We start from the raw sequence: 23,947 nt of genomic DNA, 5'->3' as shown, positions 1-23,947 counted from the left end.
GATACATATGTATCTGAATAGATATGTATTTACGCATACATACATTTTTAAGTGTGTTAACTATATCATTATTTTCGTTGAAAAGTAGAATTTAAATTAGACTTTATACTTTTTATTAAATCAAAAACTAGAAGAGCTGGAATGTTGTAGTTAAGCATACAGATTTCGGGGACCACGAGAATTCTTATTTCAAAAGCTTTCCTCGCTTCCCTATAAAGCCCAAGATCCGCGAAATTCGAAAATAAAAATTCTATTTTCAAAAAGAGAGGTTGTATACTTTGACCTATCAAAACAATTTTAAGACAAGACCCAAATTTAAAGAGACCTTATCTTCGATGTCCCAAAAACATTTGACATTGTTTATCAGAGGAACAAGTATCTTACAGTCGCGGAACTCGACAAAAGCGTTCTTTATTTTTTCTATAAACATAGCACTTTTAACGGCGCCCAAATAGTGTCTGTGCCTAACGCTCGGCTGTTCAAAAGTGCAGGAGCGTGCCAAACAATCGAAAAAAAACTAATAACAATGCAGTTTGCCACTGGACTAACATGGAAACTGGCAATTACCTAATACACTAATTATGGGCAAACAAAGCTCACCAGTAGGTGGCGACAGCTGGGCTGCGCGGGCTAATATTTGATAGCCACTTGACCTTGTCGGTTCTGGACACTAACAGCAGCGGGGAGAAGAGGGCAAGACGTTGGAGAAGTTGACATAACTAAATGCATCGCAATGCACGAGGAGTTTCTCAGGCGTTTGTGGAGCTACGACGTGGCTCCTTGAGGGCACTCCAGGCTATTGTTAGGTAATTCTCAGCCCACTTTAGTGCTTGCCCTTTTGAAGTGGTAAAGTACTTAAGCCCGATCAATTGTCTTTTATTATTAAGGGATTGTCTTTTCCTAATCTAGATACAACGATGTCTTTAATTCGTCTCTAAGATTTAACCCGATTTGCTGATTCCCCTTTATGTAACCTGTATTTGTAATGACTTATCTTTAGATTTACGAAACCCATATTTTAAACCGAATAAATAGTTTAGGCAATTCCACCAGGCAGAAATTAAAGTTCTTAAGATTTTATTTATTATTCTCTTACAAAAATTAAATGGAAAAAGTAAATAAAATGGAAAATCGAAATAAAATGTTAAAAATTTTGAAAAATATTTCCTCCATTCCGTCAAAATGTTTAAACTTGTTTAAAGCTTACGCGAAACAACAGTTGCTATTACTATAAGTACATAGTTATTAGGCTTTCATTAACACAAAATAAGCACTGTAATAAAAATCGAGACGTCAAAAGCCCCTCCTGTCTTAAACAACTTTGTCATTAAAAGAATAGTGAATTTAGGAACCTCCACACTTGAAATATTATATGTAAATTACACTGATGACCAAAAGTCATTAATCCCAAGCAAATCCCAGGTAATTTTAATTCATATTACTGATTACATATTTTGCCGCCACCTGCACTTGGACCTTGCCTCCGCCGCTGACATCAGGTATTAACAGGAGCACAAATGACCGGGCTAGGGTTAGGGTTCAGATTTGGGATTGAGTCGAATTCCCGGGGACCAGTGCCCGGGGCAATTAGAATGTTTACTTTGTTTCGTCCACTGCACTTGACGTCTCGAGCGCGGAAAGTTTTCGCACTGCACTTGGTGCTGACCGTAAAGTTTCCACAGTGGCAGCTTTTGGGTTCTCTGCCATTGCGCCTGCGCAGCGTCGGCGTCGGGGCCGGCGTCGACAATCTGCGTTTTTGCGTCGCCGCGTCGAGCCGTTCGCGTTTAATCAGCCCCACCGAGCGATCGCAGCTCAGTTTTCATTCAGAAGTCAAGCGCGCGCTAATCGCTGTCGAGTCTCGATTCGCTCGTGTGCGAAAAGCCGAAAGCCATTGCGAAAATAATTATTTTACAAAGTTCTTTGGCAACACTTTGTGAAATAGTTCGGGCCCGTGCAATTTGTGTGTTGTGGTTTTTGCAGTTTTCGGTTTTTAGCGATTTACCAACCGATCTACTGCTGGCTGCCTTCGGTTGTGGATTTTGAGTTGCTGGTAAGTTGGCCGCACATGTGATTTCCGCGCTCTTTTGCAACTGTTCGCTTGGTTCGTTCACAACATCCATTTTGGCCTGGACGGCGCTCTCAACGCCAAGACAACAACACCAACTGGGCTATATGGCGCAGATAATCGATTTGCCTGGCGATCGCCGTTCGATCCGGTACCAGCAGTGTGGCAACCCTGATGTCCGCACTTGCCCAAGCTCAGCAATATTTGTACATATGTACATACATACATATGTACATAAACATTTACATAGACGAAATGGAACTAGTCAATTCTAGCCTGATACTCCGATTCCAGAAGGAATCCCTTAAGATCAGGATAGAGTCTACAGTAAGTAGAAAAGACTGTTCCATTATCCGGTCAGCTGGGCTTTATTTACTTTTGGGACAGTTGTTGATGAGGCGTTTCCCTCGGGTCCCTCAAGGTAATGTATGCAAGCGATAATTTTCCCAACGAACTCGTGACATTGGTCCGAAGTTCAAGCTTCACAATTAACACGCCCCAGGCGAGTAATTGGTAGAGTTTTTCTTGCGCCATAAATATTAATGCAACTGCACACAAAACAAGTGCGGAAATGATTCGTTCGAAACCGGATCACAATAACCCGATTTTAGCCTTGGACTTCTCGCAGAGCATCCTGCCCTCAGCAAAAAATTCCCTTGGGGTTTCCCCTGTCATACCACTTTGAGAACAACTTTCGAGGACTTATACATATGTGTATGAAGAATGCCGTCACCCTATATCGATAATAAAAGAGCATACTTTTAGATCGATGATCGCTTCCGCGTTGGCAGTTAATTGGAGTGTAGTCAGAAGGTCTAGTTCACTGCTGTGGCACAGAACGGAGCCACCTTTTTTAAGGCAAGTGCCGCTGGGCTGACAAATCTTTTTAAATCCGCAGCTGGGATTTTCGCTTTTGATATTTACATATGCAAACCATCCGGGTTTCTTCGCGCTTGCCTTTCTTTGAATGCCACGCACGTAGTCCGCATTTCAATTTACAGGCTACACGCCAATCCCCTCAGATCGCAGATCCGAGATCTCAGGCCCGACTCTGGAGGAGCCTCCCTAGTTTGTCAGCTAAAGTTTTCCCAAAACATTAAATAGTTAGGAACTGACGGCGTGGCCGAGACTTTGGCTCAGAACCGCTCACTTTCTTTAAATAATTCAAAAACTCGGTTTGTCTAGAACAGGATCTTACTTCACGTCGATTGGCTTTCAATGATGGAGCGTGCTGCGAACAGCGATTTCGGGCAGCCCGTAGAAGGAAAATATATTCTAAGAAATATGCATACAATACGTGCAGGTGTTTACATATAAAGAGAGATTCGACTAGATCTTAGGATCGTGCCATTTAAGAGTGGAAAATCAATCTTACCTTCTCGTTCGTTTATCAGCCAGAGCTGCTTTTATAGTCGAAAATTGTATTTAGTTTAAATGCGATTTTTTTATATTATTGTAGTATTAGTATTATTATATTACGACAGTATTAGTATTACTATACCAAGACTGGTCGGAAATATAAGTGTTCTTGATCAGTATAGATCCTATATAACAACAATTTTAGTAATTTGGATGAGCTGTGCCAATCTTTTAGTTGAATAAATGCACTTGGACCTAGAAAAGACAGTCTGTAGTGTTATAATAGCGGAATATATTTCCATTAACACATAGGTATAAGTCCCTACTTATAATTTCAGTTGGCCGACAGCTGGTGACTAATGAAAACAATTAACAGAATTTCGTCCGCCGATGTCTGCTACGTGAGCGGGATTTCAAATTAACAAGAAGCAGCAATACAATCGGCTACATCTTCGCAATTTAGAAAAAAGATATTGGCAGTAAGTTGTTCGTGAGACTGAGACTGAGACTGAAACTGAGACTGAAACTGAGACTGAGACTGAAACTGAGACTGAGACTGAGACTGAGACTGAGACTGAGACTGAGACTGAGACTGAGACTGAGACTGAGACTGAGACTGAGACTGAGACTGAGACTGAGACTGAGACTGAGACTGAGACTGAGACTGAGACTGAGACTGAGACTGAGACTGAGACTGAGACTGAGACTGAGACTGAGACTGAGACTGAGACTGAGACTGAGACTGAGACTGAGACTGAGACTGAGACTGAGACTGAGACTGAGACTGAGACTGAGTCTGAGACTGAGACTGAGACTGAGACTGAGACTGAGACAGAGACTGAGACTGAGACTGAGACTGAGACTGAGACTGAGACTGAGACTGAGACAGAGACTGAGACTGAGACTGAGACTGAGACTGAGACTGAGACTGAGACTGAGACTGAGACTGAGACTGAGACTGAGACTGAGACTGAGACTGAGACTGAGACTGAGACTGAGACTGAGACTGAGACTGAGACTGAGACTGAGACTGAGACTGAGACTGAGACTGAGACTGAGACTGAGACTGAGACTGAGACTGAGACTGAGACTGAGACTGAGACTGAGACTGAGACTGAGACTGAGACTGAGACTGAGACTGAGACTGAGACTGAGACTGAGACTGAGACTGAGACTGAGACTGAGACTGAGACAGAGACTGAGACTGAGACTGAGACTGAGACTGAGACTGAGACTGAGACTGAGACTGAGACTGAGACTGAGACTGAGACTGAGACTGAGACTGAGACTGAGACTGAGACTGAGACTGAGACTGAGATTGAGACTGAGACTGAGACTGAGACTGAGGCTGAGACTGAAACCCATGTGCTACGGATTCAGTTTATCCCAGTTTAGAGACAATAACACAGTGAATGTATTCAGGCGGAGCTCGCTAAAAATCTTGCCAGTTAATTGCCGTAATTAGCGAGCCGAAGCGCAAACAACAAACCGAAAAACAGCAACAACACCCAATAAGAGATGTGTAAAACAAATTGATCATTACAAAATGTTCCGTAACTTAGTCGGGGTTGCACATGTTTCCTAAAGTCTTCTGTATTGCAGAAGAGAAACTAAATCCCTTTTCTAAGTATATAGTATTTATTCTTTCCTACCAATCTTGAATAGTTTATGTTTGTATTACAATGTATTATTAGTAGTGCTGCCAAAAACTTAAAAAGGTGAATTAAATTCCATCCACTGAATCTTAATTAGTTGAATTTCAGCCAATAGAATTGAAATAATATACCGAAACCTATTCGGGATATATACTTATTGTTTATGCTCTTAATAAGTTCAGTTAAACTACATGTTCGGTGAATAGCTTTACTTTTGAAGTAACAGGTAACAGGCAACTGTTTGCTTACCATTCAAGGCTTAAATATTAATATTCTCCGCTGTTCTAAGTTGCGGATAACGTAGCACTTGAATGCGCTTTTCACATGCCAATTATTTCCGCAAGGAATGCAGTCGCGTTTCATGCAATCCAAATTCATTAGTTGGATGAGAGTCTCGAGCGAAAATCAAGATGCCCCGGAAGCCAGCGACCAGGAAGAAGTAACACTTAGATCGTGCTTTGCCTTGACATGGCGAAAATAAAAGTGATCGGACCTACCCAAATTAGTGACTAATATGTCCAAGACAAAAGGCAATTGTACTCGTATACGACGCACTTGCGCTGCTTCTTTTTAATGAACAATTTGCTCGTTTTCGCGGTTACTTTACTCGCTATAAATCTGTCAACAAAGCGCTGACTTCTCACTTTTGGATATTGACATTGAGAGGCGGCAAAAGCTGGAGCCGGAGATGGCGATGAAGACCCACCAAGCGGGGATGATTGAGCTGTCGAGAGTAAACAACAAAGTAGTTTCAAAATGATGTTTTTCCTCCCATCCCTACTACATACCTGGTCTTGGCCGAGTTGGGATTCTCCAGCCAATTTCGGCCGTAAACGCTCGGTTCGTAAACGCTCATTTGCGGTTTATGCGCCGCAAGATGAGTACACGGTCATCTTGTTGTGTCTATATAGGCCGATGCTGGTGTTGGTTTGAACAGACATTAGTGGCTATTAGCGGAGTTACCTTGGGGTGGACGAGATGAGAAAGGTCCCCCAAGACTAGGCCTTCGGCCATTTTTATTCGCCTTTCGTATTGCTGACAAAGATCATAATAGAGTTGTATCTTTCAGGTGTGACGGGGTTCTTTTCCTGATTCACGCCCAGTATTAGACGATATTAGCAATGGGTAATAATCTTCGGAATGCTACTATGAAATTACGGGCCTAAAAACATATCGTAACCTAGCGACTGTCAAACCACTTTTATTGGCATACAAATTTCGAATTGCCTTCTCACGGAACGTTTTGAGGAACCTAATGATAGGCTAACCGAGTGCAGGTGTCATACTGTTTCTTTCCTAATTCACGCCCAGCATTGGGTAATTATCTGTGGAATGCCATCATGAAGCTGCAGTTTACAGGCACTCGAATAATCAATGCCTTCGCCTTCGAGACTTAACTGCTGATTAACAACTCGTAATCGCAAAGGTGCCAAAGTGCACCGGAGGCAGGCCCTTTATCCCGCCCCGAGGCAATACTTACCAATATTTGACTTTCGGTGGCTGGTAGACAAAGTTGGATATTAGAAGCTAACTTAATATTTTCTTGAGAAAAATCGAGTGTTTCGGCTCAATGGTCCCCAAGGTGGACTTTGTTTATTTATTGTGGATACTTAAAGCAAATACGCTACAAATTGCGCCATGTGAGGTCACCGGAAAAAACAATTTTCGATTACATTCTCGCACTCCTGGTGGTCAAAACAGAAATACTACCTCTACTCGAATATCGGGCAGCGATAGATGCCTTAAGCAGCCCTCTTGAAACGCCGAATAAGCTTATTGGCTTTGCTGGGTGTGTTTGGGACAAATAAGGCGTCTGGGAAGCGTTGATATTACAGCTGAGTAGCTCCCGATCTGGGCAAATAGCCGAAGATCGAGCTGTGGCGTGATTATCATGTCACCAGCGAAGTCGAGTCGCACGATCCCCGTGAAAATCTCTGCTTGGGTGTGCGCAGCACTGGATTTGTGAAAGGTTAAGAAGCCACCACAGACTTTGGCCCGACGTCCCAGCACCATTTCGATAATTTCCATACACCTATTGTGTTTACTTGGCAATTGCGACCGCCTAACGCTTGACTGACTTTTATTTTCAGCCTCTAGATGACAGTTGCCTTAGCGGCAACTCATCTGTCATTAAGCCTAAGAGGTGGACCAGTACACATTCGGGTGCGCGTGGTGCTACTCATTATCAGTTGGCACAATTTTAGCCGAATTTCTCGGGCTTATCGGGGTGCAGAACGCTGGCACAGGTTTTAATGGCTTACACGTCCAGTGGAGCAGTGGCGAGGACAGCAGATTTTATGGCCCAAAGAATTGTCAATCGAGTCTCTGGTGTGGAACGTCGAGAAAGTGACAGCCAGGGCCGAGATTTGGCTTTCATTGGGCCATCGCTGGCTGTCACTTTCGATGGCGTTTACCAAGCCAAGCCAAGAGTCTGAGTCTGAGTGTTGAGTCTGGGATCCGCCGAGGCCGTTGGCGATGCATATTTGGCGTTTGGGGTATTTGCCAAGCTTAATCATTATCATTACCGCACATTAGATAACTAAGCCTTCAATTTGAAAGGTGGCTTTGTGTTTTGTCTATTGCGGTGACGTGACCATTGTGCAATGGCCCAAGTGTCTAACTTTTCCCCTTGCCTTCATTCCCCAAAAAGTGAAGTCGAGCTTAAGCCCAATTTAAATAGATTTCTTTTTGTCTTTCGTGTCGTTGCCATTGTCTTTGCTTTGCCATTGCTCTTTGGTCTCCGTGCAGCGTACTTAATTATTTTATTATTGCTTTTAGCTGAGAACTAAATCCAATGGTGTTTTTAAACAACCTAGTGGGCATTAGGAATGCTTGGAACCAGAAACTTATTTACTCCAGATAATTGACAGCTTGGATCAAGTTTTCCTTAACAATGAGTCTAATTTACATTTAGAAGTGGCAAAAACCAAGTTGAAAGAGTCACAAATCGCTAGATAACCATCCGTTGAATTACACATATTTTTACTTTATTAAAATATTTCAGGGATAAAACATAGTAAGTGTAGCAGTAAAGCAAGTACATTTATAGTAAGTTGCGGATTCATGTAGCTATTATTACTGTGCAATGCACTAAATCCGATGCTAATAAAAATTCGTACAATACCTATGATGTTATAACCGAGCCCGGCAGTAATAGAATGGTTTATTGCGAAAGTCGGTTTTTCTTCCAGAGTGCTAACATCGCAAGAAGCTGTATGTTAAATCCCAACACTTCATGTAGGATAAACGATCAAACTTTCATGTTAAGGCTGGATAAATTTCACAATTCAATCACAGCCACAGTGTAAATTTATTTTGGACTGAAATGCTAATATTGTTTAAAACTCTAGTAGCAGGAAGCTCCTACGCCTGTAAAAATCAACATCCGTATGTCCATGTTCTGTTTATAGAAGTGTTTGCAAAGTGTATGGGCGGTATTTGCCGCCCATGAAAATCATTATTATGTTAATTGTTTAAGAGCTTCTTAAATAATGGCCAGATTGCGCAGATCACAGCCTTTAAACAGAGGGACTTCGGACGAACGGATAGCCGAACTTGATTATATATGTACTTTGTAGAGTCGGTAATTCTTCCTTATTTCTGTTACTTTTAAACCAATACACAACTTCTTATAGCCATCGAGTAAGTGATATAATTAACCCGGCTTGGCTTAGATGTCGGGCAACAAACTTGTGAGTATTCTCAATCTTACTGACTAAGAGCCCATTATTGCTATTACTATTGCACACCTGCAGAGGTGGCTCGATTAAAACATTTTTAAACATCCAATTAATATTTCATTATTGCGCAACATAAATAGCCAATAAATAAATAAAAAGCCGGCATAAATAACCATAACGAACTTGTGGAGGCAGACAATCGATGGCAGGGGAGAAGATATTAACAAAGCGCAGCTACGCATGCGCAAAAGCTTTTCCGACGACGCAGGTTTCGTAAGAAAACAACGAAAACAACGCCCACGTTCAATTGGCCCAACTTTATCGCTGGCCAGTGTCCACAATTTTTTGGGCTTTGGTTTGACCATGTCAAAATTAAACGTGTCAAGCTCAAGCCAAATGGCTCCGTTCCACAAGTTAAGTCTACTCTAAGGGTTTCAGATTCCGATACCCCCATATCCAAGCTTAAGGTTCTGGTAAAATGATTCGCATTTAGAATTCTCTTTTCTGGACAATATAGAAAACTTTTACAAATCCGGGAAGTTTAGGAAATTGTATTTAAAATGTAGAATCGAATGAAAGCTACGATCCTCCCAACTCCTACCGGTAGGATCCAGTAGGAGCTGATTAAGACTTATATAAAAAGTATGCTTCAGCTTTAATGAGGACCGCAAAAAAGCATTGTTCAGTTCTAGCTTACATTTGGTGTTGGGTTAAAGTTCTTAATTGATTTGGGCAGATCCCCAAAAACGTTTATCTCTCATATAGAGAAACCATTCTATTGAAGGTGTTGTGTGCTTCTAATTTCTCAGGTGGCCAGACTTGGGTCGCTAAGGCTACTGGTGTGCCGGCGCATATAAATCGATTATTAAGATTCGTAAATGAAATGACAGTGGTGTTACAGTGTTGCCACAGTCGAGTAACTGTAACGGCGGCGTCGAAATCAGAGCCAGATATTACGATGACGCCTGCACAACTCCAACGGTTGCTTCAGCATCAACATCATCAACTTCATTAGTTGGGGCCACAAAGCCGGCAATTAAAGCTAGCTTATAACCCGGCGGATGATGAATTAAATTAGCGAGTCTGTCCGATCTGTGGGCGGACGCGACATTCTCTCAGAAGCCCTATAATGGCAATCCTAATGATAGGCAGCCCCCCAATCCCATTCGAAGCCCGTCCCAACGGCCACTGACTGTTCAGTCGCCATATGTATTCCGTGCATGCTTTTGGCCAGGCCAACACAAGTGAGTCAAGGGCGCAGGCGCTGCTGTCCATCGCGTAATTTAAGCATCCCAATCACGTAGAGTAGCAATTCGGCTTCTTCGACTTGAATAGCTTTGAATTTGGGCTACAGTACCAATACGTACGGCCAGGGCAATCGAGGAGCAACTAGAAATGGGATGTCATTGTCGAAAATGTTTTGCAATATGGCAAATATCTTCTCTATACAACCAAAATTGCTGAAAAAATTGCCAAAAATGCTGAGCAATCCTACAGGAAATCAAAGAAAAATCATAAAATATATACAGTTTCAGTTGAAAAGAAACTACTGCATTTCTGTATTTATTTAAAAGACACTACACACTTCTCCAGAAAATGCTTCGAATTAAACAAGTTTTCCGAATCAATGGACATGTGTTTTAGCAATGTTGGAGGGGTAACATCATATCCGGTTCAGTACCTTGGAAAGTAGCACCAAAAGAAAGAAACTAAACACTGTGACCCATGTCCCTTTCGCCTCTCTGTGTTGGTGGTGCTGCTCGTAAGTCTAGTTAAGGGGTGGCTTTAAACACAAATCGAGAGCAGGCGAAAACCGAAAATTGAATCCAAAAACGAAATGCTAAAGCACTAGCAGAATCAAAGTGAGGGAAGGAGGTGGTTTTGTTTAGCCTCTCCTATTCGTGATGACATAATGCAATCACCTACATTACATATGTAGCTAGACAGTGCTAGCTGTTCTTTTTGAGCCGTGCCTCACTCACGTCAGTTACTTAATTTGGCGGCAGCTGTCTGGGTTAGTAAACACTAGTGTTGACAACCCTGGTAGCAAAACAATAAAGAGAGCTCTGAAGAGGGGCTCGCGCATTCGTTATCAGCAGCGTAAGAGAAAGTTAAAGTAGCAATGGTAGCCGGTATTTTTTTTCGCCAATCTATGTACAAATGTATCTGGCCGGTTCAAAAAGAGAGAGTGAACTCTTTTGCTGTTTTTCGCTGGACGGCGCGTGACGCAACACTGAGCGCGTAAATGGCGATGCGAAAGCTGGTGCTTCTTCTTGCCCGCTTGGTCATTTCACTGGCTGTCTGCTTCTTGTCGCTTGCCATCCACATTTAGCAGATACACATACACAGCAGACCGGCTCTCTTTGACTCTTTCGGGGTTTGCCCACTCTTCGCTAGAGCAACGTACCACAGTTCGCATTTCGCTTTGGGTTGCCATTGTTAGAAAAGAGTTGTATCTTAACATTTCTGTTAAAAAGAGCGGGAGAACGTAAAAGAGAACGGCACACATTTTTTACGACGCTGTGTTTTTTATCTATGCATGCATGAATAGTGGTTGTATCTTAACATTTTCATTGAAAGAGAGCGACGCTGTATTATATCTGTGTACCGCACGAACTTCAAACCTCGTTTCTCTGTCGCTGTTATGTGGTTCGCTTTTTGGGTCAGCCAGAGCGATTTCCACACCGAATTCCTAGTCTGCTGCCGAGATACGACCACTGCAAAACGAATTCAAAGTAAAGTGTTATTCCGTTTAGATTGGGATTCGATTCGATTCGATTCAACTGGAGTGTCTGTCTTTGGCTTTCCGAGCGAAGCGGAGTGTTTGGTGCGTGCTTTTCCTTGTGTCCTTGTGCCTCGCGTCGGTTGTTCCCAGCAGAAACCACGTAACCGTCGTTGAGTGTCGCCTTACGTCCCTAAAAGTTCGCAGTGTTTATCTCATCCCCCGCCCAATGAAAACAACGGTTCACCATTAATACTCACTTTCTCGTGCAACCCATGATAAATCAGCCATGTCAGGCGGAATCAGTTAATGGAGCACCCTTTCCTCGGTTCCCACCATCTTGCTCTCAATTATAAGCCCCGCTGCACGGCTTTTCCACTTTAATTGACCTAAGTGCTAGCATGAAAAAATAAAAACCATAGTGTTGTCCCGTTCCCGCTCCCGTTCTCGTTCTCGCCGCGGCACCTGCGGTTATCAGTTACCCTTACCTGCGACATAGTCTGTTTTTCGGACAGGAAAGGCAAACTAAACAGCTAATCAAGGGCGATAACGGACCATCCCAGATTAGGTCGCCCCAGGGCAGTACAAACAGAACAGAAAGCAGAAACTATTAGACATCGGATATGAAAAGTACGACGCGCCGAGTATCGTCACGTTGGTGTAACGCATGTGTGTAAAGATATGACATAATTCCAAGACATTCCGCTCGCACCCAAAAGCAGGAAACGCTCTCTCTCTCACTCTCTCTTATTCTGGCTAGCACCCCCGCTCTTAGTCGGAATAGGAAGAGAGCGGTCGCGAAAGCGCATAGAAGCAGAGAAAGTGACCCCTCAACAAGTCACCGTCGCATCTGGTGTTTTCGAATCAATCAGTTTAGCGGAAACGCTCGTCCCGTACCACCCACCTCCGATGCGGTATATGTTTGAATACGCCGCATTCGAGGCGCCATAACCCACTCGATCCACCCACAAGATCGATACGAATTTATGATAATGCAACATTTTCAGAAGTAAATTAATTTTGGGTGTTTTCCCAACGATGTATACAAAAATTTTGAAATCAAGCAGGTAGAAGTGCTCAAAATTTGCTAAAAGTTGAAAACTCAAAGAAAGTGCGGGAACTTCAAATGACCAAACATTTAAACATCAGATTTGTTATTATTTATTTATTCATATACACTCCGAGACCCCGAATGCATACATTCAAATACATGTATAAAACATGAGTTTATTAAATGCACTAAGTTTTGCCATTGAGATTAAAGCTCTCATTATATCTTAAAGTGTGTTAACACAAAGCTAAGCAACCAACGCACGCATCCAGTATGCTTGAGCAACGTAGATTGATTTCAATCAACTGCCTCTTCGTTGCGCGAATGCTGTTTTTCAAGACGAATTCGGACTAAAAGGTAGTAGAGGAAGGTCGCACTGTGGGGACATAAAAACACAGCAAACTTGAATTCCAGTTGGAAAATGAGGAAAGTTTGAGTTTATTTATATATTTTCTTGGACTGTGTGGGCTGCTTAGAAAACGGAGGCAGCTACGTTTCGAAATTATGAAATGACATTCTTCTCAGTTGGGCGACCCAATAAATAACAAAGGCCGAAATAAATGATTGCGTCAAAATACAAATCGCGTTTCAATTTCCATTTCATCAGGTCAACCTGTTGTTGGCCGATGCCTTCGTTACCCCGTTGTTTGCTGCTGCGTTTTTTTTTTGGCGACACATATTCGTAAACAGTTTGACCATGAATTCGATTTTGAGCGCAAAAGTCCCAAAAGCAAAAGAGAAACGTGAAATGAAAACCCGAAAGCCATAAAAAACCCAGTCCATCCCGTTGCGCGTATGTGTGAAGTGCCGCAATAATTAATTGATCGACAAGTGCGGAGCTTTAATTTTGTATGCGAGCCATCACCTGCCACTGAAATCGATCATGATCAAGCAGCGGCCCTTGCCTCATTCGAAGCCGAGCGGCGCTCCGTTCTTGCGACAGCGCCTTTGGCTGTTAGCTCTTTTTCGAATAGCGGGCTTTCCCAATCGAAGGGAGTGGTTCCGCTGGGAGTCTACCAGTCAACGCACTGCCAATTCCACCTGCAGACGGAGTCGCTGTCTATTAAATGCTCGAATAGAGCTCCAAACGGTCCACATCTTACGGTCATCTCACCTCTCTCCAGTTCACAAAGGAAATCTATGCAAAGAAATGTAAATTAATTCGTAATGGCCCACCAGCATCAACATAAACGTGAGCGTCAACGCCAACGCCAATGCCTCTGCCCGCTTCACAAGCTCAGCTCGTCGAGCGTCAACTGAGACTTAGACATCGACTGCGACTGAGCCACAGCGGCCTTAGCTCGTCAGTCGCCGTGACAGCCAGTTAGTCGTTCTCCACTAGTCGTTGTCGACGGTCACCTCTGTCTCGCTCGTTGCCCACTTCCACCACTCGCCCCGTCGCAAAAACCGAGTTTCCAAAAAAGCCCGATCCCAGCTCCAGCCTTGTTTCAAAGGACTCATTTTAGAGCCATTCGTATACACTCAAGACTCGGTGGCAATCCGGAATGCAAGCCCCAATAAGTCGAGCAATGGGCGCAGCTCTACAACAATTACAGCAATAATTGTTGAACACTAATTCGCGTTTTAGACGGGCTTTCCCGGAGTAACGCCCGGTACTCTCCTCTAGTTGTTGGCCTGGCCTTTTGAAATCCAGCACAAAGCCATCAAGAGCCGCAAACAAGGTAAATACATCGCACATTTTACTTAATCGATCGTTTGTCTGGATACAAGATTAATTTGAATGGTTTATCTTCGATGAGATGAAGTGAAATGAAAAATTGGTCGTAATATATTCGGTTTCCTGCGATCCGAGCTGGAGTATACAAATATTTCGGAAACCCTATCGTATCTCACAAAGAGAGCAGCAACCGTTGAGCAGCGTTTTTGGAACAACTCGAAGTTTACATAGTATATTTGATAATTAATTATGATTTAATTGTATGCAAATATGCGACGCGATTCATTTTGTTTTCGTGAAAGTGATTGAACCTTTTATCGGAATTCAAATTTTAGTGACTGCCAAATGCGCATACAAATGAGTATTTGTAAGATTTACCGAACTGAAAAGCCATTTATTTCAATTTGGCATTCAAGAATCGACTGTACTGATGCAATCTCCACACACGCGACTGTTTGGAGAGGCAATCCCCAGCCATCAAAAGTTCGATCTACAAATGTCAAAGTTTGTTATTGCTGGCTAAACCTTGGGGTCAACATCACTTAACCATTGACATCAATTACTTACGTGCCAATTTGCCAATCTGACAAGCCTGTCTTTAAGCCAAGTTGCTGAGAGTTGATAAGGTGTGGGTAAAAAAGTCCGTTAGATGCGAAAATCAATATCCGATATCAGGAGCCTAGCTACACCTTCTTCAATGTAGTTTAAGGGGGCTGTGTAGGGGGGTATGATGAACATACCGCCCTCCTTCAAAAATTATTGTGTCAACAACTGTGACAACTACCGAGCGTCATGCGCCTCTTCGGCGTCATTCATGGCGTGTTGGGCGGGCATTAAGCGCTCTTTTCTCGGCGGCGTTTTTGGCCCGGCCAAGAAGTCGGAGGTGCGTCGAGTGAGTCACGCAACCCCGGACAACATTCGCCGCCCGTATCGCCTCCACCCAAACCACATGCCTGCTACCAACTCCCAACTACCCCGGAGGGCCACAAATCGGGTAGTTTGCTCTCGTGGCTGCGTTTTTCATTCAATAAACGCGTTACGAGCCTTTGCGCAGGAGAGAAGGGAAAAGCTCGAGGCAAAGAGAAACCTTAGTCGACATCACGTGATGAGATTGGGGTAACGTGGCGCCTAGGCTGACGCCGGTTTAGCGGCGTGTTGCTGAATGGCCCAGCTTTGGGGATGGGATGCGATGGTCGGATCTGGTGTCGCATTACATGCTCATATAGTATATGTGCAGTGTTGCTTCATGCTTTCCGGAACAGCTCATGTGTGGGCGTACGTCGAGGAGAAGCAACAGAAAACAACAAAACCAGGTCAATGAAACAGCAATATTTTGGCATAGCTTTAAGTCGCTGCTGTTGGAATCGTTTCGACGGGTTTGCGTTTTCTGCTATTCCCAGGGGTGGCCGACTACTCTGAGCCCTTTTAAATCAGAAGAAGCAAAGCGCAGCCATTGCAAGACCTTGTCCACCTGCTATTCTCTACCCCTTTTCAGCTTTAATTATTGACAGCGTTTTACGCTGGCGTTACCTTGTTTTGACTTTGAATTAGTTTAAATTTGGCTTTTCGGTGGCGTCGACTTGGTTTACTTTCTTGTCGCTGTTGTTGCTATTATTTGGCAAATGTGTTTGTTTGTTTGTTTCGCTTGCTGGTAAGGAACGATGGACCCGCCTTCAGTTTAGGTAGACAATGTTGTTTGCCACTTAATGTTAAATAAATTCATCATTACCTTTCGATTGGGAAATTTCCCTATCCTGATTACCAGTCGATGGAGTGAGCTAATTGCGATTTATGGTGTCCTGCCTTTTTGCGAGAAACCCCATTACAATGTTATTAGTTTTTGTAATTATCACCTGCATTTCAGTGACCAACAAGACAACAAGCTGTCGAGCTTTACTAAACATGTATTAAAAATTTACGATTCTCTTGCATAGCGTACCAGGAGGCGAATGAGTAATGTGCACATGAAGCTCAGCACTTGAAATTCTTCTATAATGAGTATATGCGGATTAATTGAGACGAACGATGTACTTCGAAATGTTTATAGCATAAATTGATTATTATCATATTATTGATACTTTCGGTAATTCAGTCGCTCCAACAATCTGCAGCTCATATTTGGGCAGTAATCGTCAACAGTTTCGAAGTACTTCCGAAAACTTCCGACAAAGAGAGAAATATATAGAAAGACTGGTCAAGTGCTAAGTGTTCGTTTGACGACCTTGAACTTTTTGGGCAAAACACTTCCACGAATATTACTCATACACCACATACTATAGTACTGACGTTCACTGTTCTAGCTAGTGCTTTCACAAAAATTTTCGATTTGAGATAACTGCTCCACCGATAAGAGTTATGAATTCCGCTTGCCCAAAAAAATAAATGAAAACAAAATGCGAAGCCCAAAACGAGAACGTTCAATTATAAACAAGATGTAAATTTGCCGATCAAATGCTGACAGAGCAGCTTTTGGCTTTAGTTTATTAACCTCATTGAGCTTCTGTCTCCGACATGGATTCTTCTGGTTGGGTATGTGGGGCTTATTCAAAGGTGTATGATGTTAAATGAGGGCTGAGGTCGACTGATATGGGACGCCGTTGGGTACAATTTTAATTGGAATTGGTAGAGAAAAAAAATAGATCCCCATACTTTTTTGTACATCTATTATTGAAAAGTGAAGTGGGAGCGATAGTGTGCAATACAATTTACAATTACAACAATTTATTAACAATTTTCCGACTTCTGCTCCTTTTTCAGATCTGAAAGTCAAGACTTTATAGACCACCAAACCATTTGTACAATCAGCAAGGAACACCAACTACAAAGTAAACGGACAGAAACACTCTACTGTCAACAGGACAGAAGCATAAATCACTACACAGCAACACAATGGCCTTAATTATGAAATACATCGACAGCATAAGCAGATACATAGACTCACATAGTGGTAAGTACTTCTTTGGGGGAGGGGCGATTCGCTAATTTGACCAACCTTGATTTTGGTGGACTGTGACCAGCAGCAGCCGCTACATGGGAAACAATTCAATGTCGCGTCTCTTCCTCTATTTTCTCTCTGAAAACTGCAAAGGGCTCAGCAGATAAATAATTTTTGACACCACTTCACTAATTGGCCAAGAGCGATTGGCAGTGCTGCCAAAAAATGTTTGAACGAGACACAGGGGCTCTTCCAATCGTCAAGATTCCCAGCTAAATTTCTCTTAAGATTTAATATTATACCATTCACGTGCTGAAACACCTTATGAATTGTGCATGTATGTGTGAATATATCTACACATTTACACAATTTGTTATAACTCCGACCCAACTGAGACTGTTATGACAAATCCTATGCAATTTCAGACGACTGCGCGAAACATGCTAAAATTATGTTTCAACATTAGTTATTCGCTGTCTATGCATAGTTATATTCAGGTTTTTTTGAGGACACCCGGTATATGTTTCTAAAAAATATGTGATTTTGATATTAACTAAATGGTAAGGTACTTATAAAGTGAATTTGCTCCAAAGCTATTACTATATAGCTGAATTGAATTGTTGAATTCTTTTCTTATTAGTTTCGATATTTAGTTAGATAAAAATTAGTTTTATATCTGCGATTATGTAGCTTAGGGCGAATTCTGTGTTCAACAGATGGTAGTTAGAAAGTCCATGAGGATACTATCTAAGTGTTATTGCCAAGTTGCCAGCGGATGACATATGGGTCAATAGCAACTGTGAGTGATAAGAAAACGGGAGCTGCTTATCCTACATGTAGGTGCTTGCACGAGTTGCTGATGACCCTGTTTTTAGTACTAGACGAGGGCAACCGCGAAACAATAGTAACTTATTTAACTATTTGCCTTTACTTTGTTACAGACTCGAGGACGAAAGGCTGGCCCATGATGTCGTCCCCGTTCCCCACACTGGCCGTTTGCCTCACATACGTCTATCTGGTCAAGGTGCGTATCTAATTGCTAATTTACCAAAATATGGCTGACACATTTTGGTTCTCTGAAGTAGTAGCCGCCCTCAAAGATAAGAAGGTGGGCTGACCAGGCCATAAGATCGCTTTACGATACTATTGCTTATCACAAACCGACTTATCAATAAGTGATAACAAGAACAAAGTTTGCCGCCGATCATATAACAGCTGATTTTCTCGCCCTCAGGTGCTAGGACCCCGATTAATGGAGAATCGAAAACCGCTGCATCTGCAGAACACACTAGTCATGTACAATGCCATACAGGTTGTTTTCAGCGCGTGGCTCTTTTACGAGGTAGGTATTCCAAACCCAACCCATCCATATCCTCTTCCAACATTCTAGCAGACTCATTTAACGCATGGCATCGTCGCTGGACGGAACCGTGGAACAGCGCGCTCTTGGATGCTGCTTCTTACTCGAATTTAACTTACTATTTGCTACTAATGTCTCTGTTCTAGTGCTTGATGGGCGGCTGGTGGGGCTCGTACAGCTTCCGGTGCCAGCCGGTGGACTACACAGATAGTCCAACATCCCGGAGAGTAAGTGTCCTGAACGGCATTGCGCTAGAGTACTTTTAAGTGTCTGCGATCCCAATATTGACCCAACCACTTCAGAGCAATCGCTAATTCCCGCAGTCATTAGCGTAGCATTCTATATCTTCATTAAAGGCAATTCAGCGCGGCTTTTGCTTAATCTAACCCTAATTTATTGTTATTGATTCGGTCACTGACCTTGCCAAAGCTTTTGGAGTATTAACCAGCCACGCCTCGCCTTGTAGTCGTTTCCATTATATTAACTACGTATTGTCCACAGCATATACTCGTACAAATAACTCTCGGCGGCCCAAGACGCTGCCGCCAGATGTGTGCGACTGGCTTTAACTAATATGAACAACCAAGTACCCTAACGTACCTCATGTACAGGATTCACCTGTCCTGACCCGTTATGGCTGCTGATCTGTATTGTATATAAATGCTAGACAAAAACATAAGTGCTACAGCTAAGACCGGTGATTAATTTTGCTTTAAATAATCATTTTATCGCGGTTAGCATAAGTTGATACCATCTAAGTGCTGTTCTACTCACACTAACACCGCACATAGCCAAACATGCACCTGTACAATTAGCCAACAGCTGAGTGAGCTTTCAACAAACGATCGACCTGAACGAGCATGGTAGTACAGCCAATATCCGGTGACGATGCCAATACCAATACCATGAATCACGAACCATCCAAGAAAATCAGAGCGGAGCGATGATATAAATGTGTCTTTTTGTGCTCTACATTTGCAGATAGGCATTTCCGGTTGGCTAACTGGACATTATAGCTTCCGATGTCAGCCAGTCGACTATAGTAATAATCCTAGAACGTTAAGGGTATGTGTTAACCGCCACGAGCAGTAAGATAACGATTACGATAACAAAATAACGATAAGCATTCTGGTGACGTTTTATTTGAATTGTGGTGTGAGTGCACGAATTATTATAGATAATCATAAACATACGCACATTTACTCATAGATATACATAGAAATTGCATGGCAAGGAATCATAATATCACCAATTGCCCAATTTACAATGTGGTGGGGTTAAGGGCTGTTGCTTGCGTCCTAGAAAAACGATTGCTAACAGTGAAACCTGTTGGATGCTAACCCAGATCTTAGCATGTACATATAAACCGTGCATAACGTGTCAACGTTTCCATTATCAGTGAACTAAAGCTCTTATTTTGATATAATTCCATACAGATATCTATCTCTAACATTCCTATCATTTCAATCGAACTGAATGAAATTTCTTTTCTATTAAGTGTTATTACCCCTTTCTTTCGTTTATCCTTAACTAAAAATCAGATTGACAATCTATAAAGACCTCTAAGACTTTTACATAATGGCTTAGGATTCTGAATGAACTTTGATTATTATTTAACAGTGCTCATAAAAAGATCAATAATGAGTGCTTCAGAGATTTGCTGAGATCTGTTGCCGGTCGAATCGGCACGCCTGCGCCCCTCTTCAATATGTAATGAATTTTAACTTCCAAACAGATTTAACAATGAAAATCCGATTATAGTTACTACTATTCCTCGGATTGAATAGGGTGGCGCAACTCTAAGTTCAAACAAATTTTATAAACAACAGCTAGCACCAATACAACCCCGCTAATTTAAATATTTCCTTTCCCATGCTCCGGAATTAGATGGTTCATGCTTGCTGGTGGTACTACTTCTCAAAGTTCACCGAATTCATGGATACGGTGAGTGACAGATCAAAGCGCCGCCTGAGAGTCTGCGCTCGGTAATGGTATTAATAAATCAACGTGTTGTGCTTCGCCACAGATTTTCTTCGTGTTGCGTAAGAAGACCAGCCAGGTTACCACGTTGCATGTCATCCATCACGGCTGCATGCCCATGTCGGTTTGGTTCGGCGTTAAATTCACCCCGGGTGAGTCTCAATGACGGGATAAGCTCCAGTCCATCTCCTGACTATCGAAATTTCCTCCAGGTGGCCACAGCACCTTCTTCGGTCTACTGAACACCTTCGTCCACATTGTGATGTACACCTACTACATGTTCTCTGCCATGGGTCCACAGTACCAGAAGTACCTCTGGTGGAAGAAGTACCTAACCACCCTGCAGATGGTAAGCTGCGATGCAAAATTCCATAACGTCCTATATTAACCATCTGCCATAACAGGTCCAGTTCATCCTGATCATGGTGCACGCCTTCCAGTTGCTTTTCATCGACTGCAACTACCCGAAGGCGTTCGTCTGGTGGATTGGCATGCACGCTGTTATGTTCTTCTTCCTGTTCAACGAGTTCTACAAAGCAGCTTACAGGAGCCGCATGATGGTAAGTGCGCCCCGGAAATGAGGTCTAAGTTCACCTCATAGTACGACTCTAAAGAGTACAAACACTTTCCCACATTAGTGGCCCTAACGGGCCTTTTATCGCTGACCGAGGTCACCAAAGAGCCGCAAAGCGTCCCCTCCGTCATTATGAGTCGGATATTCGGGGCTCGAGCTTCCCACATTGCGGAGTGGTATGACGCGACCAGCGTTTGAGATTCCGGTCTGTGTTAATGAAATTGAAAACGAATAGCTAATCTGAGCACCGCGATTCGAAGCTGTGAGGCAAATACGGTTATATCATCATTGCCTGTACTGCACCTTGCGGTCTGGCAATTACAAATGCGCGATATGCGAGATGCTGTGATCCAAATTCATTAACAAGATTTCGTCAAGTATGTATGTAGGTCTCTGGGAATTTGGGAGCCGGTCTCGAAGCAGCTGCTCCAGCCCTGAGTAGAGGTAAATACCGCTAACTGGCAGCGTTTCGACACACAGCATCAGAGCTCACAGTTTTGAAGCCCGCGAGTGAAAGTTAAACGAAAGACAATACCAACCAAGGCAACAAAAGAGGGACAAAGCCAGAGAAACGAACAAAGATTCAGTCAAGATGCCCATCATTGCATAATTACAGTTGAGGGCTGCTTGGGGCTATCCAAGATCATTTCAAAGAACCAGATTAGTCAGCTAAAATTAATAAACTTTTTTTTACAACTGTACCTATACTGTCCTTTTAAAAATAACTACAGAAGTGCCCTCACAATGCAATAATCGTTAGTACTAAATTCGTTTTGACTTAATAATATCATTACGCTTTTGGGCAGTGTCTAGACTGCGCGCTTTAAAATGTTTAAGGTTTGATCACAAGGGCATAGCACTTTTATCTTATCATTCCATTTTCATTTCTATTTCATTTCCGTTGAAAAGTATGCCGGATCAGATAGACCCCGAAGCAAATAAAAAAGGTTTGAATTGAATTACGAACTAATTTAGCCCAAGGCTAATTTGTAATTGCACCATCTTTAGTAGAGGAAAACTTCCTGCGAAGAGAGTTCTACTAACTAACTCCCTTATTTGCATTCAATCAACACTAATTGGGATTAAGAACGTGTTAGTTAGTTTTAACTTAAAACTAATAATAATGATCGCAAATTTTAAGAAACTATGCTAATCGGTGTGGCTTATCCATCTTACCTCTTCCAGAAAAAAAATGGAGTGCTAGCCAACGGACACGCCAAGCCCAACGGCTACTGCAAGAGCATCAACGCCCATGACGACCTCGCCATGCCACAGCCGGTGGAGGCGGCGGCTGCCGCTACCGTGGCGCCTGTATCAAAGTCCAACGGGAGCACCTCCCCACTGAGCAATGGTCATGCAAATGGGCTGTCTAATGGATATAAGCAGCTGGCTAACGGCAATGCGCATAAGGGGACAAACGGCGGGCTTTTAACAAATGGATATGCCACTAAGCTCTTGGACGATGCCTCCCAAGATCTGAAACAGCGGAAGACGCCGAAATAATATCGGAGCAATATGGGGCGGCGCCAGCACAGAGCTTAGGAGCCAGAATCGCCAGGAGGTTCCTGGGAAAAGCAGAGCTCCAGAGTCATTTCCACAGCCACACACATATTCATTAACTTCAACTCACTTCACACCGCAGTTCATCCACACTTCTACGCAAGAATCCACGTTCAAAAGCGTTTGGAAAATGCTGAGTAAGCGAAGATAGCGAAAAGTGAAACATATACAACTACCACGCTTATTCCGTACTTTTGCGGACATTCTCCCACAGCTACAGCTCCATGCACCCGAACATAAAAAAATATGCTAAAAGTATGCTCCAGACATACTGAAGCATAAGCATATGTATAGGCATTGCGATTGCATATGCACCCATTCTTATAGCGTACTATTTCAAATATGTTTTGTTGCTTCTTTTTCTTTAATCTACTTTAGTTGTACAAAGCTTACTTATCATAAGTACCCCAGCGGATTGTATAATAAAAAGCCAGCATACAAATGAAGATTTCAACTAACCAGCAACATAAACAGAAGTCCAGCATAAACAATTTAAAAACTAAAGCTTATGTTTAATACAGCTAGTTTGTGTGCGAGCAAGGAATTCAACTACGTATTTAAGCCTAGAATTTAAAATATACCTAGGTGTATAAACCACATGCATATATTAAAAAATAAAAAAAAGAGCTAACGGCAAGTTTTGTAACTGTATAAAGCAAAAACAAATGTAATTTAAAATTAGACACAATAATTGTTAAAAATAAATGTCATTCAAAATTAGCCGAAATCAATTTACGTTAAACAGCAAACTACAACCGCAAGTATTCGACAGATTATGTAAAACGTTTAAAAGGATTAAAAAAATAAAACGAAATTTACGAAGACATTAAGAAATCACCGCCTAAAATTTCATTAATTTATTACAAATAAATGATGCCGCTAAACTAAATCCGAAGACGGGAAATAAATGTGCATTGACCCTTAAAGACGGTGCATGCCCAAAAGCATACACACTTCATCAATATTAATAGCAAAGGGAACACAAATAGGAATAAACATAAGGTCGATCCATTTGAAACCGAGCATAAAATTCTGAAAATGGTTGGAATCAAAAACAAAATAGACTGTAAGTCCCACACTTTAGGTATGCAATTTCAATACGTTTTGTATGTGTAATACCCATTTTTGTGGAGCAGTGTGTAAACATTACCTATGTAACTATTATTATACAAAAACAAAAAAAAAAAACATTTGTAGAAAATTAGGTGAAAATGGAGTGGAGCATTTTTTCAATAAAAATACTGAACTAAATTAACTTTCTACGTGTTATATTTCAGCCCATCAGTACTTTCGTAAAATCATTAACTTTACTTGAATTTCGCAAACAC

At 42.2% G+C, this 23,947-nt stretch overlaps 1 protein-coding gene across 6 annotated transcripts; it reads left to right on the top strand.

Moving 5' to 3' along the window:
• Nucleotides 1-1,835: 1,835 nt before the first annotated feature.
• Nucleotides 1,836-23,874, top strand: LOC108114954 (elongation of very long chain fatty acids protein AAEL008004). 6 transcript variants are annotated; one of them, XM_017226145.2, is made up of 11 exons: nucleotides 1,836-2,050; nucleotides 16,968-17,157; nucleotides 18,087-18,169; nucleotides 18,380-18,487; nucleotides 18,652-18,732; nucleotides 19,487-19,570; nucleotides 20,393-20,449; nucleotides 20,532-20,637; nucleotides 20,698-20,834; nucleotides 20,890-21,045; nucleotides 22,245-23,874. In XM_017226145.2, exons 2-11 carry the CDS (start codon nucleotides 17,100-17,102, stop codon nucleotides 22,560-22,562), a joined length of 1,188 nt encoding a protein of 395 aa, XP_017081634.1. In that variant the 5' UTR covers nucleotides 1,836-2,050; nucleotides 16,968-17,099; the 3' UTR covers nucleotides 22,563-23,874. The 6 variants fall into 6 exon arrangements, with proteins under 6 accessions (XP_017081634.1, XP_017081630.1, XP_017081629.1 ...); XM_017226141.2 differs by lacking the exon at nucleotides 18,652-18,732 and having other exon boundaries at nucleotides 1,839-2,050; XM_017226140.2 differs by lacking the exons at nucleotides 1,836-2,050; nucleotides 18,652-18,732 and adding an exon at nucleotides 11,391-11,494.
• Nucleotides 23,875-23,947: the final 73 nt, after the last annotated feature.

Source organism: Drosophila eugracilis, unplaced genomic scaffold (assembly GCF_018153835.1).
Source record: "Drosophila eugracilis isolate 14026-0451.02 unplaced genomic scaffold, ASM1815383v1 contig_1897, whole genome shotgun sequence".
Taxonomy (NCBI): Eukaryota; Metazoa; Arthropoda; class Insecta; order Diptera; family Drosophilidae; genus Drosophila; species Drosophila eugracilis.
Note: the sequence above shows the minus strand (reverse complement) of the source record. Positions and strands in the feature narration are given on the sequence as shown.

Bases quoted from the DNA above. Each gene is read 5' to 3' on its own strand.
- LOC108114954 (XM_017226145.2), top strand. From the start codon at position 17,100: ATGGCCTTAATTATGAAATACATCGACAGCATAAGCAGATACATAGAC. The intron at 18,488-18,651 runs GTAGGTATTCCA...TCTCTGTTCTAG, and splicing joins GCGCGTGGCTCTTTTACGAG to TGCTTGATGGGCGGCTGGTG. The intron at 20,450-20,531 runs GTGAGTGACAGA...GCTTCGCCACAG, and splicing joins TCACCGAATTCATGGATACG to ATTTTCTTCGTGTTGCGTAA.